At 38.9% G+C, this 20,919-nt stretch overlaps 1 protein-coding gene across 6 annotated transcripts in view; it reads left to right on the forward strand.

The window, feature by feature from the left end:
- SMG1 (SMG1 nonsense mediated mRNA decay associated PI3K related kinase) overlaps nucleotides 1-20,919 on the forward strand; it is a 105,497-nt gene that overhangs the window by 74,380 nt on the left and 10,198 nt on the right. For all 6 annotated transcript variants that reach the window (XM_072753767.1, XM_072753769.1, XM_072753772.1 and 3 more), the window contains 18 exons: nucleotides 1,788-2,034; nucleotides 2,438-2,667; nucleotides 4,945-5,193; nucleotides 5,698-5,836; nucleotides 5,923-6,032; nucleotides 6,150-6,368; nucleotides 6,954-7,144; nucleotides 8,310-8,482; nucleotides 8,630-8,909; nucleotides 9,393-9,665; nucleotides 9,896-10,130; nucleotides 10,396-10,622; nucleotides 13,444-13,594; nucleotides 14,077-14,266; nucleotides 14,429-14,898; nucleotides 15,966-16,103; nucleotides 18,947-19,099; nucleotides 20,183-20,362. In XM_072753767.1, coding sequence (XP_072609868.1) covers nucleotides 1,788-2,034; nucleotides 2,438-2,667; nucleotides 4,945-5,193; nucleotides 5,698-5,836; nucleotides 5,923-6,032; nucleotides 6,150-6,368; nucleotides 6,954-7,144; nucleotides 8,310-8,482; nucleotides 8,630-8,909; nucleotides 9,393-9,665; nucleotides 9,896-10,130; nucleotides 10,396-10,622; nucleotides 13,444-13,594; nucleotides 14,077-14,266; nucleotides 14,429-14,898; nucleotides 15,966-16,103; nucleotides 18,947-19,099; nucleotides 20,183-20,362 — 3,855 coding nt within the window. The remainder of the gene's footprint in view (nucleotides 1-1,787; nucleotides 2,035-2,437; nucleotides 2,668-4,944; nucleotides 5,194-5,697; nucleotides 5,837-5,922; nucleotides 6,033-6,149; nucleotides 6,369-6,953; nucleotides 7,145-8,309; nucleotides 8,483-8,629; nucleotides 8,910-9,392; nucleotides 9,666-9,895; nucleotides 10,131-10,395; nucleotides 10,623-13,443; nucleotides 13,595-14,076; nucleotides 14,267-14,428; nucleotides 14,899-15,965; nucleotides 16,104-18,946; nucleotides 19,100-20,182; nucleotides 20,363-20,919) is intronic.

The following is a 20,919-nucleotide window of genomic DNA, read 5'->3' on the forward strand; positions in this document are numbered from 1 at the left end:
ACTAACATGAAGGATGAAATTTATTAGGTGTGGCCTAGCCAAAACTTGTTTGCTTGTGTTCCAGCAGCAGTTTCTTGCTTCTTTGTCTCCTTTTCAATAAATCAACTAAGAAAACCAGAGGAAGACATAGGAGGAATACTGTTTTTTAAAAAAATAATTTTTATTTATTGATGCATTTCTAAAGGATATATTGTTTAGTTTCTGTTTTAAAACTTCATTTAGGGGGATCCCTGGGTGGCGCAACGGTTTGGCGCCTGCCTTTAGCCCAGGGTGCGATCTTGGAGACCCGGGATCGAATCCCACGTCGGGCTCCCTGCATGGAGCCTGCTTCTCCCTCTGTGACTATCATAAATAAGTAAAATCTTAAAACAAAACAAAACAAAACAAAATAAAACTTCATTTAGGGCAGCCCCAGTGGCGCAGCAGTTTAGCGCTGCCTGCAGCCCAGGGCGTGATCCTGGAGACCCTGGATCAAGTCCCACGTCGGGCTCTCTGTATGATACCTGCTTCTCCCTCTGCCTGTGTCTCTGCCCCCTCTGTCTCTATGAATAAATAAATAAAATCTTTTAAAAATAAAATTTCATTTATATGTATATATGCAAGTATGTGTTTATTCCATAATTGATGGGTCAGCATTAGGGTTTTTTTCTTTACGATTTATCCATGTTTTTCTTTTTTCTTTTTATTTATTATTTATTTAAGAGACCAAGGGATGCCTGGGTGGCTTAGTGGTTGAGCATCTGCCTTTGGCTCAGGGTGTGATCCCGGAGTCCACAAGTTCCACATCGGATTCCCATGGGGAGCCTGCTTCTCCCTCTGCCTATGTCTCTGCCTCTCTCTCTCTCTGTGTCTCATGAGTAAATAAAAAAGAATCTTTAAAAAAGACAGAACAGAAATGGGGAGGGCCAGGGGGAGAGAGAGAAGCAGAAACCCCACTAAACAGGGAGCCTGACACCAGGCTGGATTCAGGACCCTGGGATCATGACCTGAGCCAAAGGTAGAAGCTTAACTGACTGACCCTCCCGGGTGCCACAGTTCACCTGTGTTTTGTATGCAGCTGAACATTGATCTAATAATGGGAAAATGTTATAGTTTATCCATTGTCCTATCTGTGGATACTTGGGGTGTTTCCAGTTGTCTTTTTCCTTTTATGGAACAAAACTCGCTAAGGATTGATTAAAAACTTCTCATGTGAAAGCAGAACTAAGAATTCATTAGTTCAGGTGCACATTATTAAGTTAGCTTATAAGTAGGAATACAACTTTACATGTGATCCACTCCCTGTGAGTTATTAGAGGGGGTTGTGGTGTTATTCTGTATATTTTGAAGTCAGAGTTCTAAATTGTTACCAACTTTTCAGGTGGTTTCTAAGGGTACATATACTTGATAGCCAGTAGGTGTCAAAGTTATATGAATTAGGACATAATTGATTGGTTTTCACATTGATCAAATATAGCTTAGCAGTGGGGAGTTAATTTCCTACCAGCCCTGAATTTAGTGCTTTCCTTCCATCTGCTCTGATTGCATTGGTTGTTTGGACAGAGAAGCAGAGATGGGTCTGAACAAGGTAGAAATCACCTAGGTCATATCAGCACACCAGTAGTTCCTCTCTTGGAATGGCCCAAATATGTAACATGAAATTAAATTTAGGAATTACAATGTGAAGTTATCTGTATTGGTATTTTTTTTCCATTGGTATTTTAAGTTTACTTTTATGCCAAAGTGAATGTCGAATAAGTACTGCAGTGATAACATAAACTCCTCCCACCCCCATCTTATGAATATAGATAATGCTGAGTTTGCAACAGAGAGCACAGAAACGTGCAAGTTATATCTTGCGTCTTGAAGAAATCAGCCCGTGGCTGGCTGCCATGACTAACACTGAAATTGCTCTTCCTGGAGAGGTGTCAGCTAGAGACACTGTCACAATCCACAGTGTGGGCGGAACCATCACCATCTTACCTACCAAAACCAAGCCAAAGAAGCTGCTCTTTCTAGGGTCAGACGGCAAGAGCTATCCATATCTCTTCAAAGGTGGGATTTAAAAGAAAAGCCTTAATTTGATTATGAATGCTTTGTGTGTGTTTGTGCTGGGAGAGGATTGTTCCAGGTGTATAGCCCTGGTGATATCCTCTGTGATTTTGAATGGAAATGGTTGGAGACTGGGTAGTTAAGATTTTCCATTTCCTACTGTTTCTTTGCTTAAGAACTTATATAAGTAGAACTGAGGAACAGCTAATAATGCTAGTGTCTGATACCTTGCAACTGAATTGAATGTTCTCTAATGCTCGCATTGTGCTTCCTTGGCTCTCAGTTCTTGACTGCTACTGCGAATTGAGAGGAGATGCAAAAGTGATATGTTTGTAATCCCATCCCCACCATTGCACTTAGCCCCATTTGGTCACCACTATAGCTACTTTAAATTTTATTTCCATAGGATTGGAAGATTTACATCTGGATGAGAGAATAATGCAGTTCCTGTCTATTGTGAATACCATGTTTGCTACAATCAATCGCCAGGAAACACCCCGTTTCCATGCCCGACACTATTCTGTAACACCACTAGGAACCCGATCAGGACTAATCCAGTGGGTGGATGGAGCCACACCCTTATTTGGTCTTTACAAACGATGGCAACAACGGGAAGCTGCCTTACAAGCACAGAAGGTTGATAAATTTCAAATACACATGTACCTTTATTTGAATTTCCATAAAAACATATATTAGTCTCTTGTTCTCTGAAATACTCATAGGCTTACTGTTTTTGAGCATTTTGGTAAGTTTGTAAATGTATAGGAAAGTGTTTCTGAGGCAAATTTTATAAAAATACAGTTTTGGGGATCCCTGGGTGGCTCAGCGGTTTAGTGCCTGCTTTTGGCCCAGGGCGTGATCCTGGAGTCCCGAATCAGTCCCACATCCAGCTCCCGGCATGGAGCCTGCTTCTTCCTCTGCCTGTGTCTCTGCCTCTCTCTCCCTGTGTTTCTCATGAATAAATAAAATCTTTAAAAATAAATAAACTAAATAAATAAATAAATAAATAAATAATTTTATTTATTGGACAGAGAGAGAGGGAACTGCAGGCAGAGGGAAAGAGAAACAGGCTCCCCATGGAGCACAGAGCCTGATGCAGAACTCGATCCCAGAACCCTGAGATTGTGACCTGAGCTGAAGGCAGACACTTAACCGACTGAGCCACCCAAGTGTACTTAAAACTGTATTTTTTAAAGATTGATTGATTGATTGATTGATTTATGGGGGGGGGGGGCAGAGACACAGGAGGAGGGAGAAGCAGGCTCCATACTGGGAGCCTGAGGTGGGACTGAATCGGGACTCCAGGATCATGCCCCAGGCTAAAGGTGGAGCTAAACCGCTTAGGCACCTGGGCTGCCCAAATAAAATCTTCTAAAAAAAAGATAGTTTTAAGAGGTGGCAATGGTGACATTTGGTTAATCTTATTCTAGACAAAGACAGAAAGTAGGTAAGGTGATAGTGTGGTTGTTAATCATTCAGTAAGTTGATTTTTCATATCTTAATGCTTTTTTTATTGGGCTTACTTACTAGAGTCTTTAATTTTTTAAAGATTTTATTTATGTGAGAGACAGTGTGTGAGAGAACAAGTGGCAGGGGTTGGGGGGCCAGAGGGAGAGAGAGAAGCAGAGTTCCTGTTGAATCAGGAGCTTGACCTGCGACTTGATCCCAGGACCCTAGGGTCATGACCAGAGCCAAAGGCAGACAACCAGCTGAGCCACCCAGGTGCCCCTAGGGTCTTTTAAATTAAATTTATAGGGGGATCCCTGGGTGGCTCAGCGGTTTACTGCCTGCCTTCGGCCTGGGGCGTGATCCTAGAGTCCTGGGATCGAGTCCCACGTGGAGTCCCACGTCGGGCTCCCTGTGTGGAGCCTGCTTCTTCCTCTGCCTGTGTCTCTGCCTCTCTCTCTCTCTGTGTCTCTCATGAATAAATAAATAAAACCTTTAAAAAAAATTTATAAATAAGAGAGTTTTGAAAACCAGTTGCTTTTAAATTAAATATGTAAATAAGAAACTACATATAGAGTTAATTACTGTGATGTCATATTTTGTTCCTAGAAAATTTATGATTTTGATTTAGACTACGGATTTAATTTAGAATTCATTTTAGCTAAGTCTCTGAGTGCTTAGTGTATACCAGGAACAGTACTAAGTGCTACAGGTATAAAGATAAGTTATATACAGTTTCAACCTCAGGATTCCATATCTAGCCAAAATAATTATTCTAATTAGGGTAGGTATGAAAAGGAGCAAGAGTTGGGAAGGAGTCAATTTTAAAAAATAAGCATAGGAGATTGTAGAACAATTACTGAGAGTTAAATTAGAATTGGGAATTAGGGGTTATCTAAATTTTTGTCTTAGTACTGTTAATTTTATATTGATGAAGTCATATTAGTGAAGAATGAAATTTGTACATAAATTAATGATAAATTTCAGTAGAATTCTCTGTTACAAAGAATGTAAATTAGATGTTGGGTTTGAATGAAACCTTAAGAAAATTAAAGAGTTGGGGCACCTGGGTGGCTCAGTGGATTAAACATCTTGTCTTTGGTTCAGGTCATGATCCTGGAGAGCTGGAATCGAGCCCCACATCAGGCTCCCTCCTCAGCAGGGAGTCTGCTTCTCCCTCGCTCCCTCATCCTGTTCATATGCGCGTGCATGCGCGCTCTCTCTCTCTCTCTCAAATAAATAAATAATATCTTAAAAAAAAAAAAAACAGTAGACCAAGTTTGTAGTAAAGTGGTATTACTTATGAGAAAGAAATGTAGATGCACAGTCCAGAAGAATTATCTGTTTGGTCTGTGGAATTAGGTAGGTGGAGAATGCCACTCAAAAATCAGTTTTTAAAATACAATATATTCAAAATAATCTTTATTTAAATAAAGTTGACTCTTTTCTTCAAATTTTGTTTTTAAGGCCCAAGATTCCTACCAAACTCCTCAGAATCCTGGAATTGTACCTCGTCCTAGTGAACTTTATTATAGTAAAATTGGCCCTGCTTTAAAAGCAGTTGGACTTAGCCTGGATGTGTCCCGACGGGATTGGCCTCTTCATGTAATGAAGGCAGTATTAGAAGAGTTAATGGAGGCTACCCCCCCAAATCTCCTTGCTAAAGAGCTCTGGTCATCTTGTACCACACCTGATGAATGGTGGAGAGTCACACAGGTACGTGCTCTGTTTTGGGCTATAATCAATGTCACTGTTTCTTTTGCCTGCTTCCTGTCTAGTCTGTGTTGTTCACCCTCTTCTTCTTCCCCCTTATCTCCCTCCAGACTTGGTAGTTTGAGACCTGTATTCAAATCTTACATTGCAGTTATTTTCATAAGGCATGGACATGACTGTGTGAGGGTAGAACAGAGGGTATTATGAAATGAAAAGAAGAATAAAAGCTTGAGAAAGGGAAAAACTAGGGAGTTTGAAAATAGTTTTGTTTTTTAAATCCAGCATTCAAATACTGAGTAGGTCCAACAAAGACCACAGGGTTGTGTACAGCTACTCAGTGCAGAGCCTCTGTGACCACTTGGCAGCAGCCCTGAGGAGTGCTATTTAGAAATGAGGTAGTAGGATTATGGTATTTTGTGCATTTTGGAGCATCAAATCCATGTTGGAAGGAAGTTTGCTAATGGTATTACAACTTGCTCTCCCCTCCCCATCTCCTCTCTTGTTTAGTCTTATGCCAGGTCTACTGCAGTTATGTCTATGGTCGGATACATAATTGGCCTTGGAGATAGACACCTGGATAATGTTCTCATAGATATGACGACTGGAGAAGTGGTTCACATAGATTACAATGTTTGCTTTGAAAAAGGTAAAATTAAATTGGACTTTTACATTTATGTGAGGGTCAAATGTTTTTGATGAAAGGCCAAAAATATAACACTTTGTCTTTTTAAGGTAAAAGCCTTAGAGTTCCTGAGAAAGTACCTTTTCGAATGACACAGAATATTGAAACAGCACTGGGTGTAACTGGAGTAGAAGGTGTTTTTAGGCTTTCATGTGAGCAGGTATGCTGTTTCTCTTATACCTTTTAATGTACCTGTTAACAAATCTTGTGGAATGAAAAACTACGTTTTAGTGAGGAAACTTGTGGCAAAACCTGATTAAAATACCTCTGAATACAGGTTCTACACATCATGCGGCGTGGCAGGGAGACTCTGCTGACATTGCTGGAGGCCTTTGTGTATGACCCCCTGGTGGACTGGACGGCTGGGGGTGAGGCAGGCTTTGCTGGCGCTGTCTATGGTGGAGGTGGCCAGCAGGCCGAGAGCAAGCAGAGCAAGAGAGAGATGGAGCGAGAGATCACCCGCAGCCTCTTTTCTTCCAGAGTAGCTGAAATTAAGGTGAAGGCAACAATAATAAATCATCACCATCTTTTGCTGGGTAAAACTGTTTAAAAAAGGTTTTTTTGGAAGACTGTCCTGTATAACATTGAAATGTCAGTGAAATAGGGCAATTTGATGTCTTGTTAGTAGGAAATGCTTCCATACACAGACACACAATCACACTCTTACTCACTGGAGGTGGATTAATGACTTGAAAAAAAAAGTTACACCTTTTTTTTAATACATTGAAATGCATTTACCAGTGACTATTTTAGGTGTTCCTTTCTTGGTTAGCCTCTCCTCAGTCTGAATTTTAATATCATGGCCGCCAGTAATGCTAATGCTGTGTTGTGTGGCGTAGTGGTGACTACACGGTATTGTGAGATTTGATTCTCAGTTTATGGCTGTGTGAACTTAAAATGCCCTGGTTATCATTTTCGGTAAAGTATCTGTGATGCCATCACCCCTTCAGGGTTTTAAATAAGAGATTTAAATAGAATAATACATATGAGATGTCCATCTAACAAATCTCTGTGGCAGACGTCCTCGTATCTCACAATTGTCCCTGTAAAAATTTCCCTGATTGTAATTATCTTTTTATAGGTGAACTGGTTTAAGAATAGGGATGAGATGCTGGTTGTGCTTCCCAAGCTGGACAGCAGCTTGGATGAATACCTAAGCTTGCAAGAGCAGCTGACAGATGTGGAAAAACTTCAAGGCAAACTACTGGAAGAAATAGAGTTTCTAGAAGGAGCTGAAGGAGTGGACCATCCTTCTCACACTCTGCAACACAGGTTTAAAAGTGTTGAACTCTTATTTCTAAATACATGACATTAAGGAGAATTTTCATATTTGTATAAACATTGTCAACTTCAATTAGAATTATTATAGCGATTTACATAAATGATAAAAAGCTCTCCCAAGGACTGTAATCTCAAACTAAGATATAGAAATTTACTTAAATTTTCTGCCTTATTTTTAATTGAAATGTTTGAGTAATTATGGGAGATAAGTGGGTATAATAGAACATGAACTTGGATTCAGAAAACCTGGGGTTTGGTTTTCTTTTTTTTTTTTTTTTTTTATGATCTTTATTTATTTATTCATGAGAGACACAGAGAGAGAGAGAGGCAGAGACACAGGCAGAGGGAGAAGCGGGCTCCATGCAGGGAGCCCAATGTGGGACTCGATCCCGGGTTTCCAGGATCACACCCCGGGCTGGAGGTGGCGCTAAACCGCTGTACCACTGGGGCTGCCCACCCCCTTTTCTTTTTTCTTTTTTTTTTTTTTTAATATTTTTATTTATTTATGATAGTCACACACACAGAGAGAGAGAGAGAGAGAGAGGCAGAGACATAGGCAGAGGGAGAAGCAGGCTCCATGCACTGGGAACCCGACATGGGGTTCGATCCCAGGTCTCCAGGATCGCACCCTGGGCCAAAGGCAGGCACCAAGCCGCTGTGCCACCCAGGGATCCCAAGAAACTTTTATCTTTTTTTTTTTTATGAGGGGTTTGGGTTTCTCTGTACCGTTTGTGTCTGGATCCTTATTCATTAGTACAGTGGCAATTATTTTATCCACTTTGCTGAATTAAGCATTAAACAGAATGATCCAAGTTGAATGAACCTTGTACAGAGCCAGGCTGTCAGTAAAGGGTAAATATGCAAATACCACACACTGTGTGAGTCTCTGGGATTAAAATGTCTGTCATTTACACTCAAAACCTGGTAGGTGTGCTGGTTGTTTTTTGTGTGTGTGGTGGATTTTGAACATGTTTTATTTAAAATGTTGTGAGTAGAGTTGAGAGAATTATGGGCAAAAACAGAGAAGTAAGGGACATTTGAATTACGCCCTTAAGATTGAAAAGGAGCTTACCAGGCAACCTCAAGTATGAGCAAAATCAAGGTTATGAAATTAAGTAGAAGGAAGAGGCAATTAAAAAATATTTCCTCTTATTAGGTATTCTGAACACACTCAGCTACAGACTCAGCAAAGGGCTGTACAGGAAGCAATCCAGGTGAAGCTGAATGAATTTGAACAGTGGATAACACATTATCAGGCTGCGTTCAATAATTTAGAAGCAACACAACTTGCAAGTTTGCTTCAGGAGATAAGCTCACAAATGGACCTTGGTATGGGTTGATTTATCTTAGATACACATGTTGAGCATGTGAGTTTTGTATTTGTGTGTTTATGTGTGGGGTTCTGGTTTGTGCTCCTTTCAATGACTGCTGGTTTGGAATAGTTTCACTGTGATTAATAATCTCTTTTACCAAAAGGTCCTCCAAGCTATGTGCCCGCAACAGCCTTTCTACAGAATGCTGGCCAGGCGCACTTGATTAGCCAGTGTGAGCAGCTAGAGGGAGAAGTGGGCGCTCTTCTCCAGCAGAGGCGTTCAGTGCTCCGAGGTTGTCTGGAACAGCTGCATCACTATGCAACTGTAGCTCTGCAGTATCCAAAAGCCATATTTCAAAAACATCGAATTGAGCAGTGGAAGACCTGGATGGAAGAGCTCATTTGTAATACCACAGTTGAGCGCTGTCAAGAACTGTACAGGAAGTATGTTGATCACATTTAATTTTCTTTACTTCTCAGGGGATTGGAAGCAGAGTTGTGTTCAAATTATTATTTTATGTATATAGTATTTTTCTGAAAGAAATGGTTAATGGATGGAATCTGAATGGGGGTCTCTTTTCTTGGTTTTAAGAGGATTTGAACTCCTGTTTTCCCTAATAAGATGGTGTGTTTTTTCTAATTAAAATGTGTCCTAGTGTCAGAGTGATGGGATCAGGGTAAAGACAGCTAAACTGCAACATTGAGCTGTTGCTCACAAAAAAGTTGTCTTAGAAAATTTACTTGAAAAAATAAAGTTTACTTGAGCTCTTGAGACTTTTTCTTATCTGTAAAAATGGAAATCATGGTTTCTACTATTTGTTTGAGGATCACAGACAATATTCCATATTCTCCAGTGTAAAATGTGAACTTTCTTTACAAGCAAGAAGTGCTTATGTTGTATATAAGCACCTCTCTCTGTTTGCATAGATACGAGATGCAGTATGCTCCCCAGCCTCCACCAACAGTGTGTCAATTCATCACGGCCACAGAGATGACTCTGCAGCGGTACGCAGCTGACATCAACAGCAGGCTTATTAGACAAGTGGAACGCTTGAAACAGGAAGCTGTTACTGTGCCTGTTTGTGAAGATCAGTTGAAAGAAATTGAACGTTGCATTAAGGTTTTCCTTCACGAGAATGGGGAAGAAGGATCTTTGAGTCTAGCAAGTGTTATTATTTCCGCCCTTTGTACTCTTACAAGGTGAGTTAGCCAACTTTGTATTGAGACCATTTTGTTGTCTTGAAAACTTTCATGCTTATTGAGATTGCATGTGCCTTTTGTTTAATACCAAACTTAATGTATTTTTTTTACTTTCATTAGTCTCACTCACTGTTATAGCTCCTTTACTTCCCTTCAGAGTTTGAGGTATCCACTTTTGTGTGTGAGTATAGCTGAGTAGTTTTCATTGTACAAACACTTCTTGCATTTAGGCGTAACCTGATGATGGAAGGTGCAGCTTCAAGTGCTGGGGAGCAGCTGGTGGATCTGACCTCTCGGGATGGAGCCTGGTTCTTGGAAGAGCTCTGCAGTATGAGTGGGAACGTCACTTGCCTGGTGCAGTTACTGAAGCAGTGCCACCTGGTGCCACAGGACTTAGACATTCCGAACCCAATGGAAGCTTCTGAGGCAGTTCACTTAGCTAATGGAGTATATACCTCACTTCAGGTGAACACTTTTAAATTAGCGTAACATTGATAAGTTTGTTTTAGATATTGAACATTTATACTTCTTATCTCTGGTTCAGAAAAGCAATTTGACTTTTCCCCTTTTAATGTTGCTTAATTGGTCACTTAAAGGTCAGTGTGAGGTTTGTAGCCAGAAGTTGGTTACAGTTGCATAAGTTTGTTCTTAGTACATGGCATTAAACCTCTAAATGTATAATTTACCTTAACTCAGAAAACATTAAAATATATTTCTCACATATTTATAGGAATTAAATTCAAATTTCCGGCAAATCATATTTCCAGAAGCACTGAGATGTTTAATGAAAGGAGAATACACGTTAGAAAGTATGCTTCATGAGCTGGACAGTCTTATTGAGCAGACAACTGATGGCGTTCCCCTGCAGACTCTAGTTGAATCTCTTCAGGCCTATTTAAGAAATGCAGCTATGGGACTCGAGGAAGAAACACATGCTCATTACATCGATGTTGCCAGGCAAGTGAATGGTAGCTGTGCTGTTTTCTTGCGAAGGAGATAGGAAAGCCACATAACAGTTTCTGAGCTCTTACTATACGTAAGTTTAGTTGGAATTTTACAGCAGATATAGTTACTTAAAAATGTTTACCTATATTTTTAAAAAGTTTGTTTTTGGAAATAATTACAGATTCATAGGAAGTTGTAAAACACATGTGTGCAGGGATGTCTTATGAGGCTCCATCTTTCCTGCAGTGTTAGCACTTTGCATACCAGTAGTACTGTGGTCACACTGTGGAGTTGATGTCGGTACAGTCAGCAGAGATTCCTGAGATTGCACCAGTTATACACATGCACTCAGCTGGGTGTGTAGCTCCATGAATGTTTAGCACATACACAAATGTATACTTGTAATGTGGTTGCTTCATGATATGTGTGCTACACACACACAAAGTGGAGTGTAGGACTTTTAAACCAGCCCTCAGAACTTCATGGGAGCATCTGAGCCAGTTTAGTTAATGGAGTACACACCTCACTTGAGGTGAATGCTTCTAAGTTTGCTTAAACTTTTTAAGTTTGTTTTAGATACTGAATATTGTGGTTTTTCATCTCTGAAATCCAGAGAAACAGTTTGACTTTGGACCCTGTAAAGGTTGGGCTGTTCCTCCAGCTATGCACTCTACCCATAGCTAAGCTGTAAGCCCCTTTATCTCTGGTGACTCAAGACCTCTTTCTTTGGCATTCTGGTGTCAGATTTGCCCCAGAAAGTATAATTGAGAGAGTAGAAATGGATTGACCTACCGTTCTTCCTCCTATGACAAAATACAAAGAAAAGAAAATAGAATAGTATAATGAACTTTCTTTTTTTCCCATCTTTGGCAATTATCTGCACTTGTTTAAATTGTTTAAATTATTTGTCTTGTTTAGATTGTACTGTCCTGATTATTTTGAAGCAGATATCTTTTCATTTTTAAACATACAGGAAGTATATATATCTAAAATACAAATTTAGTTTTCTTAATTGCAGTGCCGTTACTTCACCCAAAAAGTTAACAATAATTCATTAATGTTTTCCATTATCCGCATTCAAAACTTTCCTATTTTATGTTTCTTTATAATTATTTCACCATACAGTTAAAAAAATGAGTGCAATTATTATAGCATAAACTAAACATCAATAAATGATTTAGATTATTTGCATAATAGCTTTATCATTTAAATTTCTAGCATTATTTAAACATTTAGATGCTAAATCTATATGCCTTTCTTTCTCACTAAATTTCAGCCCTCATTTATCTCCCCATGATAATCTAATTCAGGTTTTCCTTACCCGCAAATGGATGATTACTCTTCATGTGTGATTTAGGTAACAAACTTCATGCCTGGTTCTGTTACAGCTTGTTTGTACCTTGTTTTGGAGAACCTTTGATCATCTCAAGGAAAATTGTATGGGATCCCTGGGTGGCGCAGCGGTTTAGCGCCTGCCTTTGGCCCAGGGCGCGATCCTGGAGACCTGGGATCGAATCCCACGTTGGGCTCCCGGTGCATGGAGCCTGCTTCTCCCTCTGCCTGTGTCTCTGCCTCTCTCTCTCTCTCTCTCTCTCTCTCTCTCTCTGACTACCATAAATAAATAAAAATTAAAAAAAAAAAAGAAAATTGTATACCATCTTGTAGCTCTTTTTTCCATTAGAAATTGCCCTGGTTAGCCTTTTTAAATTCTCTTAATAGTTGTATAGTTGTTTCTATATGTGTGTGTGATAAAGTTGAAAATCCGGTTAACGGGGGCACCTTGGTGGCTCAGTGGTTGAGCGTCTGCCTTCAGCTTAGGGCATGATCACAGGGTCCTGAGATGGAGTCCCACATGGGGCTTCCTGCAGGGAGCCTGCTTCTCCCTCTGCCTGTGTCTCTGCCCTCTCTTTCTCTCATGAATAAATTTTAAAAATCTTAAAAAAAAAACAGATTTGGTTAACATTAGTAACAATAATACTAGTTGTAGGTACTAGGAATGCTATTTTTGATTTTTTTTATATAAAATGTTCAGAATAGTGTCTGGATACATATGCCACTGTGTAAGTCTTAAGTTGATGATATGCTGGGTGAATTTCTGGAGACTTTTTTTTTTTTTTTTTTTTTTTTTGAATTTCTGGAGACTTAAACTCAAACTATGCATTATTCAAAACAAGTGTGCCACAAATGGCAGGTTTTTGAGTTTGGGGTCTGTGTGTAGTTGGCTGTTTCATGTATGTGACAGTTGTGTGAACATACTTGACAATTTTTGTGAAGTCCTCTAGCTTTAGAATTGTGTGATTCTTGACATTTATTGGGGGTTTGTATTATTTTACATTCTTTGTGTTAAGTGAGACTATAATATATAGTTCTTTAAAAATTGTCATAATCCAGATTTGCATAAAATTTGATCACATGAACAATTACTAATACTGAATTGGAACCATTAACTTCATATTATGATGGCACTACATATCATTTTATCCTAACAGTCTTACCTGCATGCAAAAAGACTTCTTTTCTAGGGGTGCCTGGGTCAATCAGTTGGTTAAGTGTCTGACTCTTGATTTCGGCTCAGGTTGTGATCTTGAGGACCTGAGATTGAGCCCTGTGTGGGGCTCCACGCTCAGCAGGGAGTCTGCTTGAGAATTCTGTCCCTCCTCCCACTCTGGGTTCGTGTTCTCTCTCTCTCAAATAAATAAAATTAATTAAAATCTTAAAAAAGATTTATTTTTTTAGATTGCATGCTAGCTGTGACTCTTACTGACCTTTTGTGTTGTCCCCCAAATTTATTACTCTTCAGTTAGGATTTTAATTCCCTTTTCTTTTTCTCTAGAATACTACATGCTCAATATGGTGAATTAATCCAACCAAGAAATGGTTCAGTTGATGAAACACCAAAAATGTCAGCTGGCCAGATGCTTTTGGTAGCATTTGATGGGATGTTTGCCCAAGTTGAAACTGCTTTTGGCTTATTAGTTGAAAAGGTAAATATTAGGGGTACCTTGGGTGGCCCAGTCAGTTGAGTGTCTGCCTTTGGCTAGGGTCATGGTCCTTTGATCCTGGGCTCCCTGCATAGTGAAGAGCCTGCTGTTCCCTTGCCATCTGCCATTCCTCCTGCTTGTGCTCTCTTGCTTTCTGCCAAATGAATAAATAAAATCTTTTATAAAGTAAAGAAGGCAACCCAGGTGGCTCAGCGGTTTAGCTCCACCTTCAGCCCAGGGTGTGATCCTGCAGACCTGGAATCGAGTCCCACGTCGGGCTTCCTGCATGGAGCCTGCTTCTCCCTCAGCCTGTGTCTTTGCGTGTCTCTCTCTCTCTCTCATGAATAAATAAAATCTTTAAAAAAACTAAAGAAGAGGTAAATACTGGTTTTATGAGTACTGATTTAATGCACATGTGGTAAAGTAGTTCACTGTGTGAAAAGTAGAGAAAGGAACTTTCTTTTTCTTTTCTTTATTTTACATAGTTAAACAAGATGGAAATTCCCATTGCTTGGCGAAAGATTGACATTATAAGGGAAGCCAGGAGTACCCAAGTCAATTTTTTTGATGATGATAACCACCGGCAGGTGCTAGAAGAGATTTTCTTTCTAAAAAGATTACAGACAATTAAGGAATTTTTCAGGCTCTGTGGTACCTTTTCTAAAACTTTATCAGGTAATCTTTCACATTTAAACATATTGGATTTGTGTAGAACTTTAGAAGGGGGTAGGGATGGAGCAGGCTTAATTGTATGCTCATACAGTCTAGTTTTTAAATAAGCATTATTATTACCTAATTTTACTTTGCATGAAATACTTGAAAATTTTCCTGTTTTAGGTTCAAGTTCACTTGAGGATCAGAATACTGTAAATGGACCTGTACAGATTGTCAATGTGAAAACTCTTTTTAGAAACTCCTGTTTCAGTGAAGACCAGATGGCCAAACCTATAAAGGCATTCACAGCTGACTTTGTGAGGCAGCTCTTGATTGGACTACCGAACCAAGCCCTAGGACTCACTCTCTGCAGTTTTATCAGTGCCCTGGGTGTAGACATTATTGCTCAAGTAGAGGCAAAGGACTTTGGTGCTGAAAGCAAAGTATCTGTTGATGATCTTTGTAAGAAAGCAGTGGAGCACAACATCCAGATTGGGAAGTTCTCTCAGTTGGTAATGAACAGGGCAACTGTGTTAGCAAGCTCCTATGATACTGCCTGGAAGAAGCATGACTTGGTACGCAGGCTAGAAACCAGTATTTCTTCTTGTAAGACAAGCCTGCAGCGTGTTCAGCTGCATATTGCCATGTTTCAAGTAAGTATTTCTCTAATGTGTTTTTCTCTACTCTAGGAATTTGAAAACCTGGGGGAATTAATATAAAATAATACAAAGAAAAAAAATTTAAACATCCTGAATTGTGCCAGCCCGCAGCAAACCCAGCTTTTTAGCATTTTGGTATCTTTGTCCAGTTTTTCTTTGTTTCTGTTTCCTGTAGTTGAGAGTATTTTGTGTTTACACTTCCATCCATGTGGTATGGTTGGTATTATCTGTATTGTTAAGTTTTATCATGAACTGATTTCTTTAGCTCATAAATTAAGAAAACTAATTTATTCACATTTTGAAATTATAGTTATTTTATATGTTAATAGTCTGTCTAGCACATTGGAATCTTTTTGTATTTTTTCTTCAAAAAAAGTTGACATTTTTATTGTCTTATACATTTTAGAGTTTATTCCCTTAAAAAATTGACAACTGAATGGAAAACATTATATCCTTACAGTTTTGTTGATCTGAACAAATATTCATCATTTTAAGCCCTAAGTACAATATATTACTTTTAATTGTAGCCCAAATATCCCTTAGGCCTTCTGGGGCCTTCCTTGAAACATAGAAGATGACTTGCTCCTCTGTGGGCAGTTGCCTGCCCCTTTCTGCAACTTCTAGGCTCTCTGGAGAATTCTTTGTTCTGTACTGCTGCCATCATTTCTCTTAATCACTTGCTTAGCCTCACGCTGCATAGACTGTGCCTCTCCACCCACCATCCCCCCATGCCTTTTCCAACCTCTTAACTGGAGATGGGTATCTTTTAGGGAGATTGTATACTAGACTTTTATATACACTTGGAAACATCTTCAGAATTACTACTTAGTTGTTGCATATCACTGATCAAAGAAATTTATCAGCCATTCTCTAAATTAGGGAATTTTTCACCTGGTTGTGATTCTTTTGTAATGTTTCTGCTGTTAGACTTCTGCTTACCTCGCTTTGCTGTGGCTGGGTGTTTTTTTCTCTTCGCCTCGGTCCTAATTCCCACCTCCCCTCCTTTTATCTAAAGATTATTTTTCCTGCTGATTTTATTAAATTGTTTTTTCTTTGAACAGTGGCAGCATGAAGACCTTCTTATCAATAGACCACAAGCCATGTCAGTTACACCTCCTCCTCGGTCAGCCATCCTAACCAGCATGAAAAAGAAACTCCATACTCTGAGCCAAATTGAAACTTCAATTGCAACAGTTCAGGTGTGTTTTGTCAGACCTTAACTTGCAGCACATTTACTTTCAGAAATGACCTATGCTGTGAGGAGGTGTTCAGTCTATGTACACGTCTGTCCTTGGCTTACTTCTTGTTCACTTTTATTTTTAATTTGTATCTTTCTTTTCTTCAAGTAACCAAAACTAACAGTAGCAGTGTATTTTTTTATTTTTATTTTTTTTAGCAGTGTATTTTGAACCAGGAATAGAGACACACTACACATTTCAGGTTTTTTTTTTTTTTAAATATTTTATTTATTCATGATGGGGGCAGGGGCAGGCAGAGAGACAGGCTGAGGAAGAAGCAGGCTCCTCACAGGGAGCCCGATGTGGGACTTGATCCCAGATCCCAGGATCATGACCTGAGCCAAAGGCAGGCGCCCAAACTGCTGAGCCACCCAGGCATCCTAACACTTAGTTTTTCTGAAAGGCTTACTATTCATATCTAAAAAGCTTAGGCATTTCTTTTATTTCATTTTGAAAAGAGCAAGGGTGGGGCAGAGGGTGAGAATCTTTAAAAAATATTTTTATTTAAATTCAATTAACATATAATGTATTATTAGTCACGCAGAGATCAGTGATTCATCAGTCTTCTGTGATACAGTGCTCATTACATCAGTCATAAGCAGGCTCAGCATGGAGCCAGACGCAGGACTCAGTCTAATGACCCTGAGATTATGACCTGAGCTGAAATCAAGAGTTGGACATTTAACTGCCTGAGCCACCCAGGCACCCTAGCTTAGGCACTTTTTATCTCTGTTGTATAGTTAGTGATATTTTATGATGTCAAAGGCAGTAGGATATTTTTCTATTACAATTTTTTTGTCATTTCTGCCTAATATTTAATCTCCCCTCCCCCTTTCAAAATAAGAAACAGGTCTTGATAATGGTTATATATGTCTTTGTATTGTTTCTCCTTTTATCTCATGTACTCCTTATATCTCATGTAACTGACATTTTTCTGTTCATTTTACAAATTAATGTTAGTATAAAATCAAGTATGATCACTTCTGTAATTTTTACATTTTTAATGAAACTTCTGGAGTTCACTTTGAAGATTGAAATATCTTTTCTCTACAATATATTAGGGCTAGGTTTCAATATTGGAGAGTGAATACCTGCCCTTTCTGATTTTAGGGGTGTGTTTCTATCAAAGAAAGAGGGAGAGAAGTGCAGGAAAGACAGGATGTGAATTCCTCCACCTAAAGTGGTGAATAAATAATGAAATAACTTTGTTATGTAAAACCTTCCTTGTCATGAGTTTATAAACTTTTGAATCTGGGAAAATTTGATTTTTGTCCTTTGTAATCAAAAGTGTAGATGGATTTTTTTTTTTTTTTTGTAGATGGATTTTTTAAATTAAGTTTTTTATTTTAATTCTAGTTAACATACAGAGTTCTATTAGTTTCAGGTGTACAATATAGTGATTCAACAGTGCTATTCATGATTTGGTGCTCATTGTGATAAGTGTACTCTTTAATCCCCATCATCTCTTTCACTCCTCTTCCCAACCACCTCCCTTCTGGTAACCACCAGTTTGTTCTCTAGAGTTAAGAGTCTGTTTCTTTGTGTGTTTCTCCTTTTTTCCTCTTTGTTCATTTGTTTTGTTTCTCATATTCCACTATGAGCGAAATGATTTATTTCATTCTCTGAGTGACATTTCACTTAGCATTATATCCTCTTAACTCTCTTTTGTTGCAAATGGTACATGGATATTCTTATAGATAGCACTTAAGTGCATTAGGAATTTGATGTAGCACTGTTTTTTTTTTTTTTTAAAGATTTGTTTATTTACTCATGAGCAACACAGCGAGAGGGAGAGAGAGAGAGAACGAGAGAGAGAGAGAGAGAGAGAGAGGGGCAGAGACACAGGCAGAGAGAGAAACAGGCTCCATGCAGGGAGCCCGATGGGGGACTTGATCTCCGGTCTCCAGGATCACATCCTGGGCTGCAGGCAGCGCTAAACCGCTTTGCCACTGGGGCTGCCCTGTTTTCATTTTATTAAAGGCTACTTTATTTAGGGATGCCTGGAGGGCTCAGTGGTAGAGCACATCTCTCTTCAGCTCAGGGCATGATTCCAGTCTGGGGACCAAGTCCCACATTGGGCTCCCTGTGGGGGCCCTGCTTCTCCCTCTGCCTATGTCTCTGTCTCCCTCTGTGTTTCTCATGAATGAATAAATAAAATATATATTTTAAATGAAGGCTTCTTTAAAGATGAAAATCTTGGGATGCCTGTGTGGCTCATTCTGTTGAGCATCCACCGCTTTGTTTGTTTGTTTTTTAAATATTTCATTTACTTGACAGAGAGCACAGGCAGAGGGAGAGGGAGAAGCAGGGAGCCTGATCCCAGGACCTTGGGATCATAATGAGCTGAAGGGAGCCGCGTAACCGACTGAGCCACCCAGGCGCCCCTCTAACTCTTGGTTTTGGTTCAGGTTGTGATCTCATAGGTTGGCAGATTGAGCCCTACATTGGGCTATACCCTCAGTGAGGAGTTTGCTTTGCAAGATTATCTCCCTCTGCCTCTTCCTCCTCTATCTCTTGCTCCCTCTCCTCTTTTTCTCTGAAGTAAATAGATGGACTTTTAGAAAAATAATTAAAATCTGCAGATTTTAAGACCAACTGAAAGCCAGTTCTTACCTCCCCAGACATATTTAGCCTTAAATATTCAAATGAAATCAAGATTAATTCCAAAAGATGTATGTTAAAAATGTTTTCTAAATTATGTATGTCTCATCTGTTTCTTTTGAATCTGTCTTGTATTTATATAAAATCCTCACCAGGAATTGGAGAGTGTGAAATATTCACTGATGTTTTTCTGGCTTTTATAGGAGAAACTAGCAGCACTTGAAGCAAGTATTGAACAGCGACTTAAGTGGGCAGGTGGTGCCAACCCTGCACTGGCACCTGTACTACAGGATTTTGAAGCAACAATAGCTGAAAGAAGAAATCTTGTCCTTAAAGAGAGCCAAAGAGCAAGCCAGGTATTGTGACCCATGTGTGCATCTTTGTTTTCAGTTATGGGATTCTACAATTGATGGAAGTTACATGTGGGATAACTAGAGGTAGCTTGAGAGTCCACTCTCTAGTTCACAGTACTGGAAATAGAGTCTGATAGGCCTTGGTTGGAAGGGCATCCCTTAGGCTGGGCTCACAGCCAATTATTTCCGTAGATCTTTACTGTCTCCTAGCTAGATATAAAATGGGTTCAGCCTTTGTTGGAACATAAGGAATTTAATCCCATATTTGTCTAAGGTTTTCTTTATGCAACTAAGGTGACCCAGTGGCAATAAAATGTCTTTATGAGCTTGTGTTCTGTCAGAAGTTGTGGATTAACTTCGTTATGATTGGGGGAAGGGGACAAAAGCAAAAAAAAAAGAAAAAAACCTATTAGATAATTTTCCATCAGGTACAAAATTAGACTAATACAGTGATTCCCATATTCTCATAACCAATTAAAATTTAGTGATCATCAACTTATGTCCTATTTTATTTCCTCATACTTCCAATTTTTCCTTTCTCTCCCATTTTTAATGAAATTCCAAACGTATGATTTTTATCTGTAAATATTTCAGTATGTATTTATAAAAGTAGAAATTATTTACATAATCACAGTAGTATAATATTTTTTTAAATGTGCATAATATCGTCATACATCGAAGGTCATATTTTGTGGTCTTACTGTAAAGCTAGGCAAGAGTAGAAGCAGAATTGTCCAAATTGAAATTTGGACATAGCACTAATAAATTGCAATTGAATATAACAGTTTTATTGTGAAGTAAATTTTTTACCAAAAAGCAAACACGTAGAAGATACTTTTATATGAATGTACTTAGGTGATTTTAACCGCCTCAGATCTAATAACATTAGCCAAAACAAGGTGCATTTATTCATAGCCTTTATTAGGATTAGATCTGTTTCCTAAAAGAGTCATTCATAACATTTATTAAGGACCAGTTGTGGTCCTGAATTCTGGAAATGAATTCTGGTAGTATTTTTTCATGTCAGATTAAAATTGCATTTCTTCCCTGACTGTGATGGTTCCATTCCTTTTTACCTCTTTATAGGTCACTTTCCTCTGCAGCAATATCATCCATTTTGAAAGTTTACGAACTAGAACTGCAGAAGCCTTAAACCTGGATGCTGCATTATTTGAACTAATCAAACGATGTCAGCAAATGTGTTCATTTGCATCACAGTTTAACAGTTCAGTCTCTGAGTTAGAGCTTCGTTTATTACAAAGAGTGGTGAGTCTTGAATCTTGATATGAGAGTAGAGACTTGTGGATAAAAATGATAAGGCCAGTGTCATGCCCTCAAAGCCAATGTAATATAGTCAGTTTACATTTATATATAGTGTGTGTACTGTATATAAGATACTGTTTGAGGGACATAATGATTATATCCAGGGACACCTGGCTGGCTTGGTCTGTGAAGCATGAAACTCTTGATTTTGGGGTTGTGAGTTTGAGCCCCACGTTGGATGTAGAGAGTACTTTAAAATCTTAAAAAGTAATAATGATGATTAAATTTTGCTCTCAGTCCCCAAGGAACCTATTGATAATAAATAATACAATGAATTAAAAAGTTAAAAGGATTCTCAGAGCTACAATTGGCAGTACTGTGGAGGTTCAGAGGGGAGGAGGAATTCAGTGTATAGCAAATGACTTAGATCATTATCAGGGCACTGATAATAGGGTAGCAGACAAAGGGCTAGTGGAAGGTGAATGTGGACAGGAGGGTTGAGTCCAGAAATAGAAAGTCAATAAATTTAGTGTTTATATTTTATGGGAAAGTTTTAGACT

Source organism: Vulpes vulpes, chromosome 3 (genome assembly GCF_048418805.1).
Source record: "Vulpes vulpes isolate BD-2025 chromosome 3, VulVul3, whole genome shotgun sequence".
In the NCBI taxonomy this organism is placed as follows: Eukaryota; Metazoa; Chordata; class Mammalia; order Carnivora; family Canidae; genus Vulpes; species Vulpes vulpes.